This window comes from Bidens hawaiensis, unplaced genomic scaffold (genome assembly GCF_021521415.1).
Source record: "Bidens hawaiensis isolate Kalapana, Puna unplaced genomic scaffold, B.hawaiensis_p1.1 tig00020231_1, whole genome shotgun sequence".
In the NCBI taxonomy this organism is placed as follows: Eukaryota; Viridiplantae; Streptophyta; class Magnoliopsida; order Asterales; family Asteraceae; genus Bidens; species Bidens hawaiensis.
This window is the reverse complement of record NW_027493079.1, coordinates 400,311-416,617: the sequence shown is the minus strand read 5'-3', so window position 1 is coordinate 416,617 and position 16,307 is coordinate 400,311. Positions and strand designations below refer to the sequence as shown.

The following is a 16,307-nucleotide window of genomic DNA, read 5'->3' as shown; positions in this document are numbered from 1 at the left end:
GGTACCGATGATGAGTCAGTGGTGCGAGAAGTTCCAACAGGAACGGTGTCATTTTGCACATTCTCTTGAATAGCTTCCTCAGCAGATCCATGGACGTCTTCTTCATAGGAAGGTGTAGGAACTGATTCAACTATACTTGGATCATGAGCTGGGGAAGTTTCTATTTGGTGGGTTTGTTGATCCGCCGCTTGAATGGTCTGGTCATTTCCCACATTGTCAGCTGACATAAATGAGTCGGTGTCTGAATCGTCTGCGTCTTCGATAGTGGGCATTTCGGTAGATTCTGCAGAAGTTTGCACATTGACTTCCGGGACATGTTGATTAACCCCGTGTGGACCATTGAGTGCGGGTGCGGGTGCAACAATCTGAATATCTGTCAAACCTTTCATAACGGCGTGCATCAAGATTGATTGATCAACAGTTGACGGAGATGGTGCAGAAACAACAGGAGACATCACTGGTGCAGACGGTGGTACATACATTCCTCGAAACTGCCTGAACAAGCCTTCATAATCAAACATCCAATCAGGACCATTGTGTGCATCGGTAGGGTTTAGTTCTTGCCAATCGATGTTGTAGGACTCCAAAATCACTCAGGATTTCTTGTTGAACACACGATAAGCGCTTTTATTAGCGGAATAACCTACAAAGTAGCACTCATCCGCCTTTTCAGCAAACTTTGAAGTTATAGCAACATTAGATTGAAGCACTGTGCAAGGACAACCGAATGTCTTGAAGAAATTAACCCTTGGCTTGATTCCATAAAAGACTTCATAAGGTGTCTTATTCAGTCTTTTATTCAGCAACACGTGATTCTGAGTGTAGCACGCAGTGTTAATGGCTTCCCCCAGAAGAATAAAGGGAGTTTGGAGTATGACAGCATGGTTCTTGCAGCTTCAACTAGTGTACGATTCCGTCGTTCAGCCACCCCATTTTGTTCAGGAGTGTAGGGTGCACTGAACTAATGAAGAATCCCCTTGTTGTGACAGAATTCGTTGACAGCCTTGTTGCAGAATTCCGTTCCATTGTCACTTCTGATGCACTTTACTCGTTTGTTCGCCTGATTCTCAACCAACACAATGAATCTGATAATAAACTGAGATGTCTCATCCTTGTGACCTAGCAGAAAAGTCCAACTGAAACGCGAGCAATCATCAGTAATAACCAGACAATAGGCTTTTCGACCTATTGCCATTGGTTGAACAAGACCAAAAAGATCCATATGCAACAGTTGAAGAGTGGAGTTCATGGAATTGACCATCTTAGGGTGGTGAGGGAGTTTGTGCTGTTTGCACTTAGAGCAAGATAAACATTTTTCAGCACAATGAAATGATTTTACAGGCAAGCCCCTCACATGATCACCTTTAACCAACTTATTCAAGTTCTTAAAGTTTACATGCCCTAGACGTCGATGCCATAAGGATAAGTCGTTTTCTGAGGCCTTGGACATCAAACAAGAAGCAGTACGCATGGAATAATTGCTTCTCATGTCCAGAATGTATGCGTCATTGTGCCTCGGAGTACGTAACATGATCCACTCTTCTGGGACTTTAAAACCTGGTTTAAGAATAAGACATTCATTTTCAGTGAAAAGAGTTGAAAATTTCTTATCGCAGATCTAAGAGACACTGAGTAAATTGTGATTGAGTTGTTCCACAAGATTGACTTCGTCGAAGGTCAATGTGCCATTGGAGACCTTGCCTTGTTTCGTGATTTCTCCTCCTATGTCACCAGCAAAGGAAACATGTCCACCATCGAAGGGCTTTATATCGAACAATAGGGACTCAATTTTATTTTATGTCGGGTACAGCCGCTATCCAAGTACCAAATACTGTTGACAGGCCTTCCAGGCTGACCCTACATACATGAGCAGCTAGTTAGTAGAAGGGTCCCGAGACGAACTTGTCTCGGGAAAAACAAACAGAAAATCACCGAATTTATTTTATGATTCTTGAAAATGTAATCTTTTGGAGAATTCGAATCTGAAGTGCAATCACTCGAGGAACTGGTGTTGGGATTCCCTCTGTTTTTAAAAGATTTTCTTGATTGCCTTTGTTTTGACTTGGGTTTGATTGTCAAATCTTCTTTGTTTGCTTTTGAAAATGGTTTAGAGGGGTTTTTAGAGTTTTCAGCTTCTAACCCTTTGGCTAACCGCTTCCTTTCTCTTTGTGTAAGCCAAAAAGGTTTCTTGGGTTTGTCGGTTCTTTTAATTGTTGAATCCGTCTTACTGGCTGAGGTACAAGTTTGATTAGACATTTTCTTAGTTTGAACGTTTAACTCAGTAAATGTCTGACCAAACTTGCTTGTGGCGTCTTTTTGTTGCTTATGCCAGTTCTTGTAGTGTCTCGCAAGATGAGACGGATTACCACACACAAAACAACATTTTCTTTTATTACAATCATAGACATGTTGATCACTGAAATATGTGGGGTGAGGTGATGTGGGAGAGTTAATGGCTTGAAAACCTCTACCTATGAACACATTTGAATGATTCGATGCAAAGTAATTTGACTGCCGAGGTTTATGACCAGTATAGTAGTAGGAGCTATCAAATTGCTCATAAGATTGAGAACTATTTCTATTAGTAGTATTCAGTGAAAATGAAGTTTTCTTTGAAGGCATATATTTACACGACGTGCTTGGTTTTTCATTTTCAAAGACAATTTCTTGTTTTCGTAAGTCCTCAAAATCATGATCAGTTGACAGGCAACTAGACCTTGTTTGTTCATTAACTTCAGTCACATTTGATTCATCAAAGATTGTTTTACACTCAGAATCAGATGAAGAACATTCACTTTCATTACATACTTCTTTACAATTTTCTTCACAAGTGGTTTCACAAAATACGGACTTTGATTCTTACATTAAACAATCCAACATTGATTCACAAACTTCGTTACAGACAGGGTTATTAATGCTTTTGGTTAGAACCACACATGACTCAAAACGTGGTACTAATCCCCCATGTTGCTTAAGACCCTGATTAACTTTCCCACAATCACCATTGTTTATATATCCTGCTTCACAAGACACATTGACGTTAGGATTATCAAATGATTGAATTGGAGCAACAGTTTGAGATGCTGCGGGAATAAATGTCACAGGTTTTGGTATCCTACCAACACCGTATGCCATTTCCTCATCAGGAGAAGTATTATAGCTAAAGTGGGGCAAACTAGTGTAGTTATCATTGAATGGTGGTGGTACGGCCGTGTAGTCGTACCTGTGACACTCGTCAATTTCAGGTTAACTCCGTTAATTCAAACTTAAGATCACACGAACTGTAACGCATATCTCATTACATTTAAATTAGGTTTTAAATGACGCATGGCAATCACTACACAAGTAGTCTTTCGGAATTTCACCGAAACACACATGAGTCGACTCAAACCATTGTTGAACAAACAATAAATATTATAAACAAGTACTTGGTATAATTATGTTACGTTTATATGTGTAAGTTTGTGCTTGTATGTATAACATCATATTATGGATGTAATTGACTAGTTATGCTAGAATTAAACTAAACTAAAAGTTGAGGGTGCAAGTTGTAACATGTAGGTTAATTAATAAATATATAAACAAGTTAATATCATAAACCCTAATCCCCTCCACTCTCCCTCTCCCCTCACCCGACGGCAGCCCCCTCCCCTCTCCTCTCTCGTCGACCGAGCCACAAGGCACACACACACACACGTATACAAGTCGGTTTCAAGCTTGATCGAAGGATTAAGAAGCTAACTAGGTAAAAAAAACACCTTATCTAATCCATTCCATCAATTAATTGCATGATTAAACCTGTAATTGTAAACCCTAAGTGCTATATATGTTGTTTGTTGATGAATTAGGGTTACATGCATGATTATTAGTGCAAAGGTTATTACTTTGTTGAGTTTTAATGAAAACTGATGCTGGACAGATTATTGAATTCGTGTTTGGACGACTGTAACTCGATGTTAATGTTATGTTTTGATGCGATTGTTGATTCTACAGTATACTAGGTCAAGTCTAGTTTCTGAAAAGTCCGAGTTTGTAATTTTTGGACGTATAAAAGTCTGTTTTTATCATTTTACAAAACTGTCGTGAAAGGCTGATTTGGGAGACCTGCTGTTAGGCTGTTTTGCGACTAAGATATCTCATAAACTACAAGACAAAATGGGTTGGTTCCACTTCTGGAAGAAAATACATTGAGTTAGGAACCTAACTCAATCGTTCTTGCATTAATTGGATTTTTCATTTAACGGGAATAACAAATAATATTCTGCTGCGCATGATAATGATTGTTGTGTGTTTGCTGTGATGTTTTGATCTTTGTGGTAAAACCATATATGATAAAAATATAATAAAAATAGGTTTAGAAACCTAACCCACTCATGCTTCTGTGATGATTTTTGGTGATTTATTTGACTTTTTAGAATTTATTAATAAGAGTAATCTTGTCGAGTGAAAATCTGCATGGATAATTTAGCTACGGTATTATTTAAATTGTCATGAAAAGTGCATAACCGATCGATGTTTGCTATGTTTTGACCAAATTGCCCTTTTGGGGGATAATTGCTAGTAATGTAAAATATTAATACTTGACACGTAAGTAGTTGTTCACACATGTAACGTATCACCAACGTGTTTGTCGAGTCGCACTTATTTCACAAACGAAACACGAAACGCATCTCATGCATAAGTTGTATGTGTCGAGTCTAGGGACTCACTCGCAGTTTAAATACTTAGAAAATCTCGTTTTGTTTTTAGAACACTAGTGAGGTTTTTCTGTGACGCACACCTTTACTCTATCGCGAGCAAGTTCCCCCGTTACCTCACCCGAACCACCCTGCTTATCCCAACACCCTACCACCCATAACCGAACCTGTAGAGCGAGTTCTCGCAGCTGTTGTCTCATGCTTGGAGTGTGATGTGGGTTACATGCGCTATACGAGAGCGAACGTTTCCGGACTGTTAAAAGACGGAACCGAGACTAAGGAGGAGATTGCCCGCATGGCAGCGGCAATGAAGGAAATGCAAGAGGCTAGTGATCAACAGATGAAGATTATGAGGAAGATGCAAGCCGAGATGATAGACTTGCAAGAGCAACATCAAGGTAGCAAGGACCCGAACCGAGATAGCTCTAGAGCGTTGCGATGTCTTACAAATGCAACTTGCTCAGAACGCAGCCGAGCCTGAGGCCGAGCCTGAGGCGGAGCCTGAGGCCGAACCTGAAGAAGATCTCGAAGAGGAGCCTGAAGAAGATCTCGAGGACGATCCCGAGGAGGAACCCGAAGAAGAACCGGAGGAAGAACCGGCTGAGGAGGAGGCACACTCAGAGGTGTCCTCAGACGATGACATCTAGTGATGATGACACTTAGATGGAGGGGTTGTCTCCATCCGAACTATTATTTTCTATGATTTTAAGGATTGATTGGAAATACTTTGTAGCGAATACAATGGTTTTAATCATGAATTTTTATTTAGATTAATATATGGTTGTGATGTGATGTTGTTTCTTATTTCTTTCTTACCTATCTTTTTATTACATGTATGGTGTGTTGTATATGAAAGAAAAATTCATGTTTAACATTTTATACTGTGATTCTAGGAAATGGCTGGAAGAAACGCTGGACGTGTACGTGGTAGCATCAACTTGACTGCAGCTGAACTTCAAACTCTGCTGAACGACCATGCAGCGGCCGCTTTAGCCGCACACGTTCAGAATCAAGCTGGAGGTCCAAGTGGAACGTGTACCTTCAAGAACTACCTTGACTGCAAGCCCAGTACGTTTAAGGGCACTGAGGGAGCTATAGGCTTCCTGCGTTGGGCTGAGAAGGCTGAGTCGGCATTTGAGATGTGCAATTGTCCCCCTGCCAGTAGGGTCAAATTTGCTGCTGGAACACTTGAGGATTCTGCCCTCACTTGGTGGAACTCTAATGTGCAAATTTTTGGATTGGAATTGGCAAACGCAATGAATTGGGAAGAATTCAAGAACATGATGCGGGAAGAGTATTGTCCTAGAGAGGAAATCGCGAAGTTGGAATCTGAGTTTTGGTCGTTGAAAATGGTGGGTTCCGAGATTGAAGCCTACACCCCCCCCCCCCCCCCGTTTTCATGAACTGGCAGTGATGTGCCCGCGGATGGAAATCCCGCCAAGTAAGAGAATCGAGATGCATATTGATTGTTTAGTACCCCAGATTCAGGGTATGGTGACGTCTTCCAAACCGGCTACAATTCAGCAAGCGATCCGAATAACCCACAAACTGACGGACCAAGCAGTGGCACAAGGTGCTTTACCACCTAGAGGTTCCACCTCTAAAACCCGTGACAACTCGAGCAATGACAACAGTAACAACAACTCTGGGAATGGAAAAAGAAAGTTTGACAACACCAGGTCCTCATCATCGAACTTTCCATAGCAACAACAGCACCGTAAGCCCGAACTCACTCGGAACTTCAATAATCAGAGTTCCAACAATAACAACATTGGTGGCGGGCAGGTTTCGAGTGGCTATGCTGGGAAGTACCCGAAATGCAACATGTGCAACTATCACCATGTTGGGCCATGCGACCGTATCAAATGTCTGAGATGAGGAAAAATGGGTCATCAGGCTAAGGAATGTAGGGGAGACCTAGCGGCAAGGGGTGCTCCTAAACAACCTACGGCGACTAAAGGGTGTTTCGAGTGTGGTCAAGAGGGTCATTTCAAGAAGGATTGCCCCAAACTAAAGCAGAATGAGAGCAATGGAGGCAGCAGCAGTGGTGGAAGCAGTGGTAAAGGTAGAGCTTTCGTCATTGGGTCGGGCCAGGCCCGCAACGATCCGAATGTGGTTACCGGTAAGTTTCCTGTGAATGACTATTTTGCTTCTGTTTTGTTTGACACTGGAGCTGATAGGAGCTTTGTATCGAAAGCCTTTAGTAAACTCTTAGACTTAACTCCAACTCCGTTAGATGCTAAGTTTCCTGTTGAATTAGCTGACGGTAAGACTATAGTAACGACTCATGTACTTGCGGGATGTAAGTTAAAACTGTCAGGTCATATTTTTGATATCGACCTTATTCCTTTTACGCTTAGTAGTTTCGATGTCGTTGTCGGCATTGACTGGTTATCCGAGAACCGAGCGGAGATTATATGTCACGACAAGATAGTTCACATTACTACCCCTTCCGGCGAGATCATTTCGGTCCGAGGTGAGAGAAGCGGCATGACCACCAGCGTCATTACCCTTATGAAGGCGCAGAAGTATCTACGAAAGAGTCATCCGGCAATTTTGGCGCAGATTGTTGAGAAACCCACGGAGGAGAAGCGAATTGAAGATATACTAGTTGTGCGAGACTTTCCGGAAGTTTTCCCGGAGGATTTGCCTGGACTCCCTCCTATTCGTCAAGTCGAATTCCAAATCGAGTTGACACCCGGTGCAGCACCCATAGCAAGAGCCCCGTATCGGCTCGCACCGGCGGAGCTTCAGGAACTGTCCACTCAGTTGCAAGATTTGTTGGATAAGGGTTTTATCCGACCTAGCTCATCGCCGTGGGGAGCCCCTGTCTTGTTTGTCCGAAAGAAAGACGGGACTTTCCGCATGTGCATCGACTACCGGGAGTTGAACAAGGTGACGGTCAAGAACCGTTATCCTTTACCCCGAATTGATGATTTGTTTGACCAGCTTCAAGGATCGAGTTACTACTCAAAGATCGATCTGCGATCCGGTTACCACCAACTAAGAGTGCGCGAAGAAGATATCTCAAAGACGGCTTTCAGAACTCGATATGGTCACTACGAGTTTTCGGTTATGCCTTTTGGCCTAACCAACGCACCCGCCGTATTTATGGATCTCATGAATCGAGTATGCAAGGCGTACCTCGACAAGTTTGTGATTGTTTTCATCGATGATATTCTTGTTTACTCCAAGAACGAAGCTGACCATGAAGAGCACTTAAGGGTAATTCTGGAATTGTTGAAGAAGGAACAACTGTATGCTAAACTCTCGAAATGCGAGTTTTGGCTTCGCGAGGTTCACTTTTTAGGGCATGTGATCAACGAGAATGGTATCCATGTCGATCCCGGCAAGGTAGAGGCCATCAAAAACTGGGAAGCACCTAAGACTCCGACTGAGGTGCGACAATTCCTAGGACTGGCTGGCTACTACCGACGTTTCATCGAGGGATTTTCAAAGATTGCTCAACCCCTCACCGCATTGACACACAAGGGTACTAAGTAAAATTGGGGTGACGCGCAAGAATCCGCGTTCCAACTGTTGAAAACCAAACTCTGTAGCGCCCCTATCCTAGCCTTTCCCGAGGGAACAGAAAATTTTGAGGTACATTGTGACGCATCGATACAAGGTCTCGGTTGCGTGCTGATGCAACTCGAGAAAGTTATAGTCTATGCCTCTCGACAACTACGGATTCACGAGAAGAATTACACGACCCATGACCTGGAACTCGGAGCTGTGGTGTTTGCTCTTAAGATATGGAGGCATTACTTGTACGGTACCAAGTTTACCATTTACACCGACCACAAGAGTCTCAACATATCTACGATCAGAAGGAGCTGAACATGCGACAGCGTCGTTGGGTCGAGCTGCTTAAGGATCATGATTGTGCCATCAAGTACCACCCTGGAAAGGCCAATGTAGTGGCCGGTTCTCTCAGCAGAAAAGAAACCGATAAACCTAGACGAGTGCGAGCATTACAACTCACGATTCACGCCAACTTACATGATCAGATTCGTGATGCTCAACTCGAAGCCTTGAAAGACGATAACCACCCATCAGAGCTCATGCGGGGCATGGAAAAGCAGCTTGAAACCAAATCGGATGGGGTCCGATATTTCGAAAACCGGATTTGGGTCCCTCGATACGGAGACTTGAGGAATCTGGTGATGGACGAAGCACACAAGTCCCGATATTCCATTCACCCTGGCTCAGATAAAATGTACCACGACCTAAAGGCACTTTACCGGTGGCCAAACATGAAAGCCGACATAGCCACCTACGTGAGCAAATGCTTGACTTGTGCAAGAGTCAAAATAGAATATCAGAAACCATCTGGTCTGCTACAGCAACCGGAACTTCCAACGTGGAAATGGGAACACATTTCCATGGATTTCATCACGGGATTACCCAAAACACCGACGGGATGCGATACCATATGGGTGATCGTTGACCGGTTGACTAAGTCTGCGCATTTCTTAGCGATCAAGGAATCAGACAAAATGGAAAGACTGACTCGCACCTATATGAAAGAAGTAGTGTTTAGACACAGAGTGCCTGTCTCCATCATATCTGATCGAGATTCCCGTTTCACTTCGCACTTCTGGAAGTCACTACAGAGTGCACTAGGCACCCGCCTTGATATGAGCACAGCATACCATCCTCAGACGGATGGGCAAAGTGAGCGCACCATTCAGACCTTGGAGGACATGTTGCGTGCATGCGTGTTGGATTTCGGAAAAGGTTAGGAACCTCACTTACCTTTGGTAGAGTTTTCGTATAATAACAGCTACCACGCAAGCATTAAAGCAGCGCCGTTTGAAGCGTTGTACGGACGGAAGTGTCGATCACCTCTCTGCTGGGCAGAGGTGGGTGATAGCCAAATCACTGGTCCAGAACTAGTACTTGAAACCTCTGAAAATATTGTTCAAATCCGAAACCGCATGGCAGCAGCACGAGATCGCCAAAAGAGTTACGCCGACAAGCGCCGAAAGCCTCTTGAATTTCAAGTGAACGACCAAGTTTTACTCAAAGTCTCACCTTGGAAAGGTGTAGTTCGCTTCGGAAGGCGAAACAAACTCAATCCACGATACGTTGGCCCCTACCGGATAACTGAGCGCATTGGTCCGGTAGCATACCGACTGGATTTACCAACGGAACTCAGTAGCGTACACAATGTATTCCATGTATCCAATTTGAAGACATGCCTTTCCGATGAAACCCAAGCAGTTCCTTTGGACGAGTTGCAAGTTGATGAACAGCTACGCTTCATCGAAGAACCAGTCGAAGTTTTGGATTGGGAAACCAAAACACTCAAGCACAGCAAAATTCCAATCGTTAAGGTTCGTTGGAACTCGAAACGTGGACCGGAGTTCATGACGGAACGCGAGGATAAAATGATGAAAAAGTATCCTCACCTTTTTGAAGGGTTGACCAAACACCGAAAACCGCGAAAGCCGTCAAACCGTCAGAAATCACCGGAGGTATGAATTAAATTTCGGGAGGAAATTTCTTTCTACTAGGGGATGATATGACAAACTGAAAAATTTTTGCCTTTTTCAGACACCCATCGTGACTTGACTCAAATTTTCGGGACGAAAATTCTTTCAACATGGGAATGATGTGACACTCGTCAATTTCAGGTTAACTCCGTTAATTCAAACTTAAGATCACACGAACTGTAACGCATATCTCATTACATTTAAATTAGGTTTTAAATGACGCATGGCAATCACTACACAAGTAGTCTTTCGGAATTTCACCGAAACACACACGAGTCGACTCAAACCGTTGTTGAACAAACAATAAATATTATAAACAAGTACTTGGTATAATTATGTTACGTTTATATGTGTAAGTTTGTGTTTGTATGTATAACATCATATTATGGATGTAATTGACTAGTTATGCTAGAATTAAACTAAACTAAAAGTTGAGGGTGCAAGTTGTAACATGTAGGTTAATTAATAAATATATAAACAAGTTAATATCATAAACCCTAATCCCCTCCACTCTCCCTCTCCCCTCACCCGACGGCAGCCCCCTCCCCTCTCCTCTCTCGTCGACCGAGCCACAAGGCACACACACACACACGTATACAAGTCGGTTTCAAGCTTGATCGAAGGATTAAGAAGCTAACTAGGTAAAAAAAACACCTTATCTAATCCATTCCATCAATTAATTGCATGATTAAACCTGTAATTGTAAACCCTAAGTGCTATATATGTTGTTTGTTGATGAATTAGGGTTACATGCATGATTATTAGTGCAAAGGTTATTACTTTGTTGAGTTTTAATGAAAACTGATGCTGGACAGATTATTGAATTCGTGTTTGGACGACTGTAACTCGATGTTAATGTTATGTTTTGATGCGATTGTTGATTCTACAGTATACTAGGTCGAGTCTAGTTTCTGAAAAGTCCGAGTTTGTAATTTTTGGACGTATAAAAGTCTGTTTTTATCATTTTACAAAACTGTTGTGAAAGGCTGATTTGGGAGACCTGCTGTTAGGCTGTTTTGCGACTAAGATATCTCATAAACTACAAGACAAAATGGGTTGGTTCCACTTCTGGAAGAAAATACATTGAGTTAGGAACCTAACTCAAGTGTTCTTGCATTAATTGGATTTTTCATTTAACGGGAATAACAAATAATATTCTGTTGCGCATGATAATGATTGTTGTGTGTTTGCTGTGACGTTTTGATCTTTGTGGTAAAACCATATATGATAAAAATATAATAAAAATAGGTTTAGAAACCTAACCCACTTATGCTTCTGTGATGATTTTTGGTGATTTATTTGACTTTTTAGAATTTATTAATAAGAGTAATCTTGTCGAGTGAAAATCTGCATGGATAATTTAGCTACGGTATTATTTAAATTGTTATGAAAAGTGCATAACCGATCGATGTTTGCTATGTTTTGACCAAATTGCCCTTTTGGGGGATAATTGCTAGTAATGTAAAATATTAATACTTGACACGTAAGTAGTTGTTCACACATGTAACGTATCACCAACGTGTTTGTCGAGTCGCACTTATTTCACAAACGAAACACGAAACGCATCTCATGCATAAGTTGTATGTGTCGAGTCTAGGGACTCACTCGCAGTTTAAATACTTAGAAAATCTCGTTTTGTTTTTAGAACACTAGTGAGGCTTTTCTGTGACGCACACCTTTTTCTCGGATCTTTTTGGTTATCTTCGAAAACAGTGAGTTTCACGTTCCCCTTTTACTCTTTTAAACGCTTTTTACTTGGGGGAGATAACATACTCCAAAACGCTTTAGATTTTGTTATTAGTTATACATCACTTGTAAGGCTAAGTGGCAAGCGAACCAACTAAAGTCCTTCATAACATCGAACTGTTTAATATTGGATAATAGCGAGTCACTGTTGAGTAGTACTACTGGGTTTGACAAACCCCACCCAACGCTAAACTCGACTGGAGGTCGAGTGGGTGTAATCTTGGCTAACACATTACCATGGTCGTGGTTGACATGGTGGCAAGGCAATTGATAAACAGTCAGCTTCGGTGTCGAACACTTAGTAATACTTGTTGTATAGGCTAGCTACCTATCGATATATAATTGACATGACACTATCTGGTAACGCAAACGCAAAACGTAAACGCAAACGCAAACGCTTTATTTATATAAACTTGTGAACTCACCAACCCTGTGTTGACACTTTTAGTATGTTATTCTCAGGTAGCCGAGGCGGGCGCGCTGTATAGGAACTTGCATTTCATTGAATTCTATCGTTTTTGCAAACTTGTTTTTAAACTGTTATTAATTGGGTTTTAAGTCGTCCTGCGTGACGCAACACTTGGTTTACGAATTTACGCTTCCGCACTTATTTAAACTTAAATGTTTTCGTGGTTTGAAAACTTTATTTATGGTGTTTGATTATAACTAATGATTCCGATCCTGTTAGTTCACACCCTCTGACGGTAATACTCCGTTAGTGGATTTTGAGGGTGTGACAGTACCCCAACCCCGTTTTAACTTTAGTACTTCTCTGGGCTCCAATAAGATTATCTAATTTCTCAGATGATACCTTAAACCTTTCGACTTGTTTTTCCATTTCTTTCTTATTAGTAACTTCGAGTCTTAATTTCTTAATCTCTTCTTTTAAATCATTGATTATGTCCTTATAGTAAGTGACATTATGTTTTTCTCGAAAAATTTCAAGTCTAAGATTAGTGACATCATCGTGATGAGTTTTGATCTTTTCAATGTAGATCTTATCAGCCTTTACATATTCAGTGTTCAGCTGACGAAGTTTTGCATTTTCTTTCAAAACTTCATCTTGCAAGTATCTATAGTATGTAACTTTGTTGACACATGCTTCTGTGTAAAGATTTCGTTTTACCTCATCAAGGTGTGATGCACAAGAATCGGCAGCAGAAGATGAAGAGGGTTCATCGTTTGAAGTGAAAGCCATGCTAGCCATATTTAGAGGATTCTGCAACTCTTGAAACTGTTCGTCCCAATTCATATCGGTGTGGATTTCTGTTTGATAAACAAGGACTCTTGAATTTGAGCTTGAGCTGCCCTTGTGTGAACGATTCCCGATCCTTTGAGCTGAGTTGTTTGCCCTTTGATCCTCAGGCCTCTTTCCAGCAGCTTTTGCGTCCGCTTCTTCAGTTACTTCTGTCACCTGTATATCGTTTGCTGGTTTGGGAGGATTTGTGCATTCTCTAGCAAAATGACCCATCTTTGCACAGTTGTAGCATCGAAGCTTGCTCTTGTCAAAACCAATTCGCTTTCGATCTGAATCATTGAAGATGTCTTTTCCGTAGGTTTTGATGAAGTTGGTGGCCCTTTGCACAGCCATGGCCATCTGATACTTGATGTCCATTTTCTCAAGATCCTTTTGATTTATGTCTTTCAGATCACCTATTTCAAACTGAGCAGGTAACAAATTCCCTTGCAACAGCTCTTCATGACAAGACAGAAAAGCTTTAACGATTGTCACATTTGAATCATTTAGCATGGGAATTGCTTCACAATAGCTGGATGGCTTGTTTGCTTGAGGTTTTGTTGCAGAAATTCCATGTGCTTTCAGAGCTTGAGCAACTGCACTGTCAACTGCTTTTTGAAATGAACTTGCACTGGATGGAGTTGATGGGTTGCTGGTGGAGATGAAAGCGGTTGATTGTGAAGGGACAATTGGTGAGTACTTGGGATTGGTCACGGGATATACATTCGGTTGGGGTTTGCTGACAAAGGCTGTTGGCACACTTGAGGATGTAGAACTTACTCCGGCTTGATTCAGAGAATTCATGTGATTGTTCATCCTCATCTGTTCATCCATTTCGAATGATTTGATGGTGGATATTAGTTCACCATTTGTCATCCCATTTAGATTCGTGGTTCTCTTGATAGTTATTGTGTTTACACTTCAGCTGTAAGGCAAAGAGTTCATCAACTTATGGCTTACCTCAGTGTTGGGAATGTTAACACCTGCAGCTCTTACTTTGACCATGAGCTTCTCAAACCTTTTCACTAAGTCAAGCATAGCTTCACCTTGACGATGGTTGAACATATTGAATTCTTCCTTCAACAGTGCCTTCTTGTTTTCTCTAACTTCGGCATTTCCTTCAACCATCTCAACAAGAGCTTCCCATAATCCTTTGGCACTTCTGTGTTGTCGTAGTCTTTCTGTGATTTCATTTGACAGACAGACTGTCAACAACAGAAATGCTTTCTTATTTTGTGCTAACTTATCCAAATCATCTTGATCATAATTCTCCGGTGCCTTTGGTTGTTCTCCAGCATCAGTGCGAGTTGTTGGAACATGAGGACCAACTTCAAAACATCTCATTAAATCAGTTTCAGTTAATGAAATGAAGTTCATGAACCTCCATTTAAAATCAATGAAGTTATCATCTAAGGTCATAAACTTAGGAGGTTTCTGAGGAGTTCCAACTTGATTTTCTAACAGCAAATAACCCTTCAATAATTCTGAATCAGTACTGGCCATGGTGTAAATCTTCAAAAGAATTTAATCTTCCAAACAGTTAACTTTTTCGCTTAAATAGCTTCAAGCGAAGCAAAAGAAACTCAGGCAAAGCGAAAGATTTTCAAGCGAAGCGAAAGACACTCAAGCGAAGCGAAAGAAATTCAAGCGAAGCGAAAGACTTTCAAGCGAAGCGAAAGACTCTCAAGCGAAGCGAAAGAAACTTAAGCGAAGCGAAAGGATTTCTTAAGCGAAGCAAAATTGTCCAAAAAGCAAATCTTCCTTAAGATCTGTTTCACCCACTTTTGTCAGTTCAAGTATGATGTTTGGTACAATGTCTAAGCGAAGCGAAAAAATTTTCTTATCAACCCAACAAACTTGGAATCCGTAAGTACCACCTTATGAAGTTGTTGCTAATTCTTTTGGTATTTTTGATAATTTTCTTTGTCAAGAACACTTGAACACTTATCTTCTTCTTTTCAAGATCAAAACCCAAAGTTGTGATCCAAAAACCCTAAACTAGTGAGCCGAAGCTCTGATACCAATTGTAGGTCCCAAGTCGGGTGGATCAAACAACGTCTTTGGATCAACCTAACTTAGTGCTAGCGGAAATCACACTAAGCAACCAAGAGGTCTCGGATCTTGAGTTTATTTTCGGTTAAGGAAATGAGAGGTTAGAGAGAGAGAAAGTAATAGAGATCTTACAAGAGATTTTCTTATGTATATCAAACTTCAAAAACCAACCACCTTGCTTCTCATGGCATGCTCCCTATTTATAGGGAAGCATGCATGAGAAGTATGATATGTCAATTGCCTAATGGGCTTCTTTACAATGGACCGTGACCCAACAATATACAAAATGACCCGTAGGCCCAAACATATAACTTAAACAATACAAAAGACTAAATATACAAAATGGGACTAACACTAGTTTTCAAGTACGAATTATAAATCCCAAACAAACATCCTTAGAATTCACTAAAGTTTTTAATACCAAATTTACCTTGCCAGAGCAAGGCCAAAAAGAAGAGCGTTGTTCGTGCAGGCAACAGCTACACCTTCAAAAGAAGAAACAGTTGGTATCCCTGTCGGCGTGTTCCCCTTATTCATCACCAGAATCATCTTAAACTTAAAAAGTATATAGGCACCCTTCAAGAGAATCACGAGGATATTTGAGATATTTAATATATCTTTTCCTTTCAGATCAAGGAATGTGCACCGACGCAAGCCAAGTGATTCAAGGTGACAACAGCCATTAGTATTGCCTGCAACACATTGTTTTTTATGCCTCTCCCAATGAGTTCAAGGTGAGTTAACTTAGGTAGGTTTTTCCAAATTGCTAAGGCCACCTCATAATCCATACTCAACAAATCATCATCCTCATCACCATTCCATATAAATACATCTTGGTTGAGTTTGAGTGTTTTTAGCAAGGCACAATATCATCCAACAACTTCAATGTCCTCTGGCATAAATGTTACATTGACAAGACTGAGCTCCTCCAATAATGATAAATTCTTCAGCGCGGTAGCATATATACTTACTATTTTTAGACGCGGAAGAGAAACATATCAGAATTTTGATTTTTAAATAAAACTGATATGTTAGCTATCAATGATTAAAGAAATACTAATACCATTACCTATCAAC

General features: G+C 41.1%; 1 protein-coding gene across 1 annotated transcript; it reads right to left on the bottom strand.

The window, feature by feature from the left end:
* Positions 1-14,099: 14,099 nt before the first annotated feature.
* Positions 14,100-14,681, bottom strand: LOC143560166 (uncharacterized). The gene has a single exon (XM_077048531.1). The coding sequence runs from the start codon at positions 14,679-14,681 to the stop codon at positions 14,100-14,102; it is 582 nt and encodes a 193-aa protein (XP_076904646.1).
* Between the last annotated feature and the right edge of the window lie 1,626 nt (positions 14,682-16,307).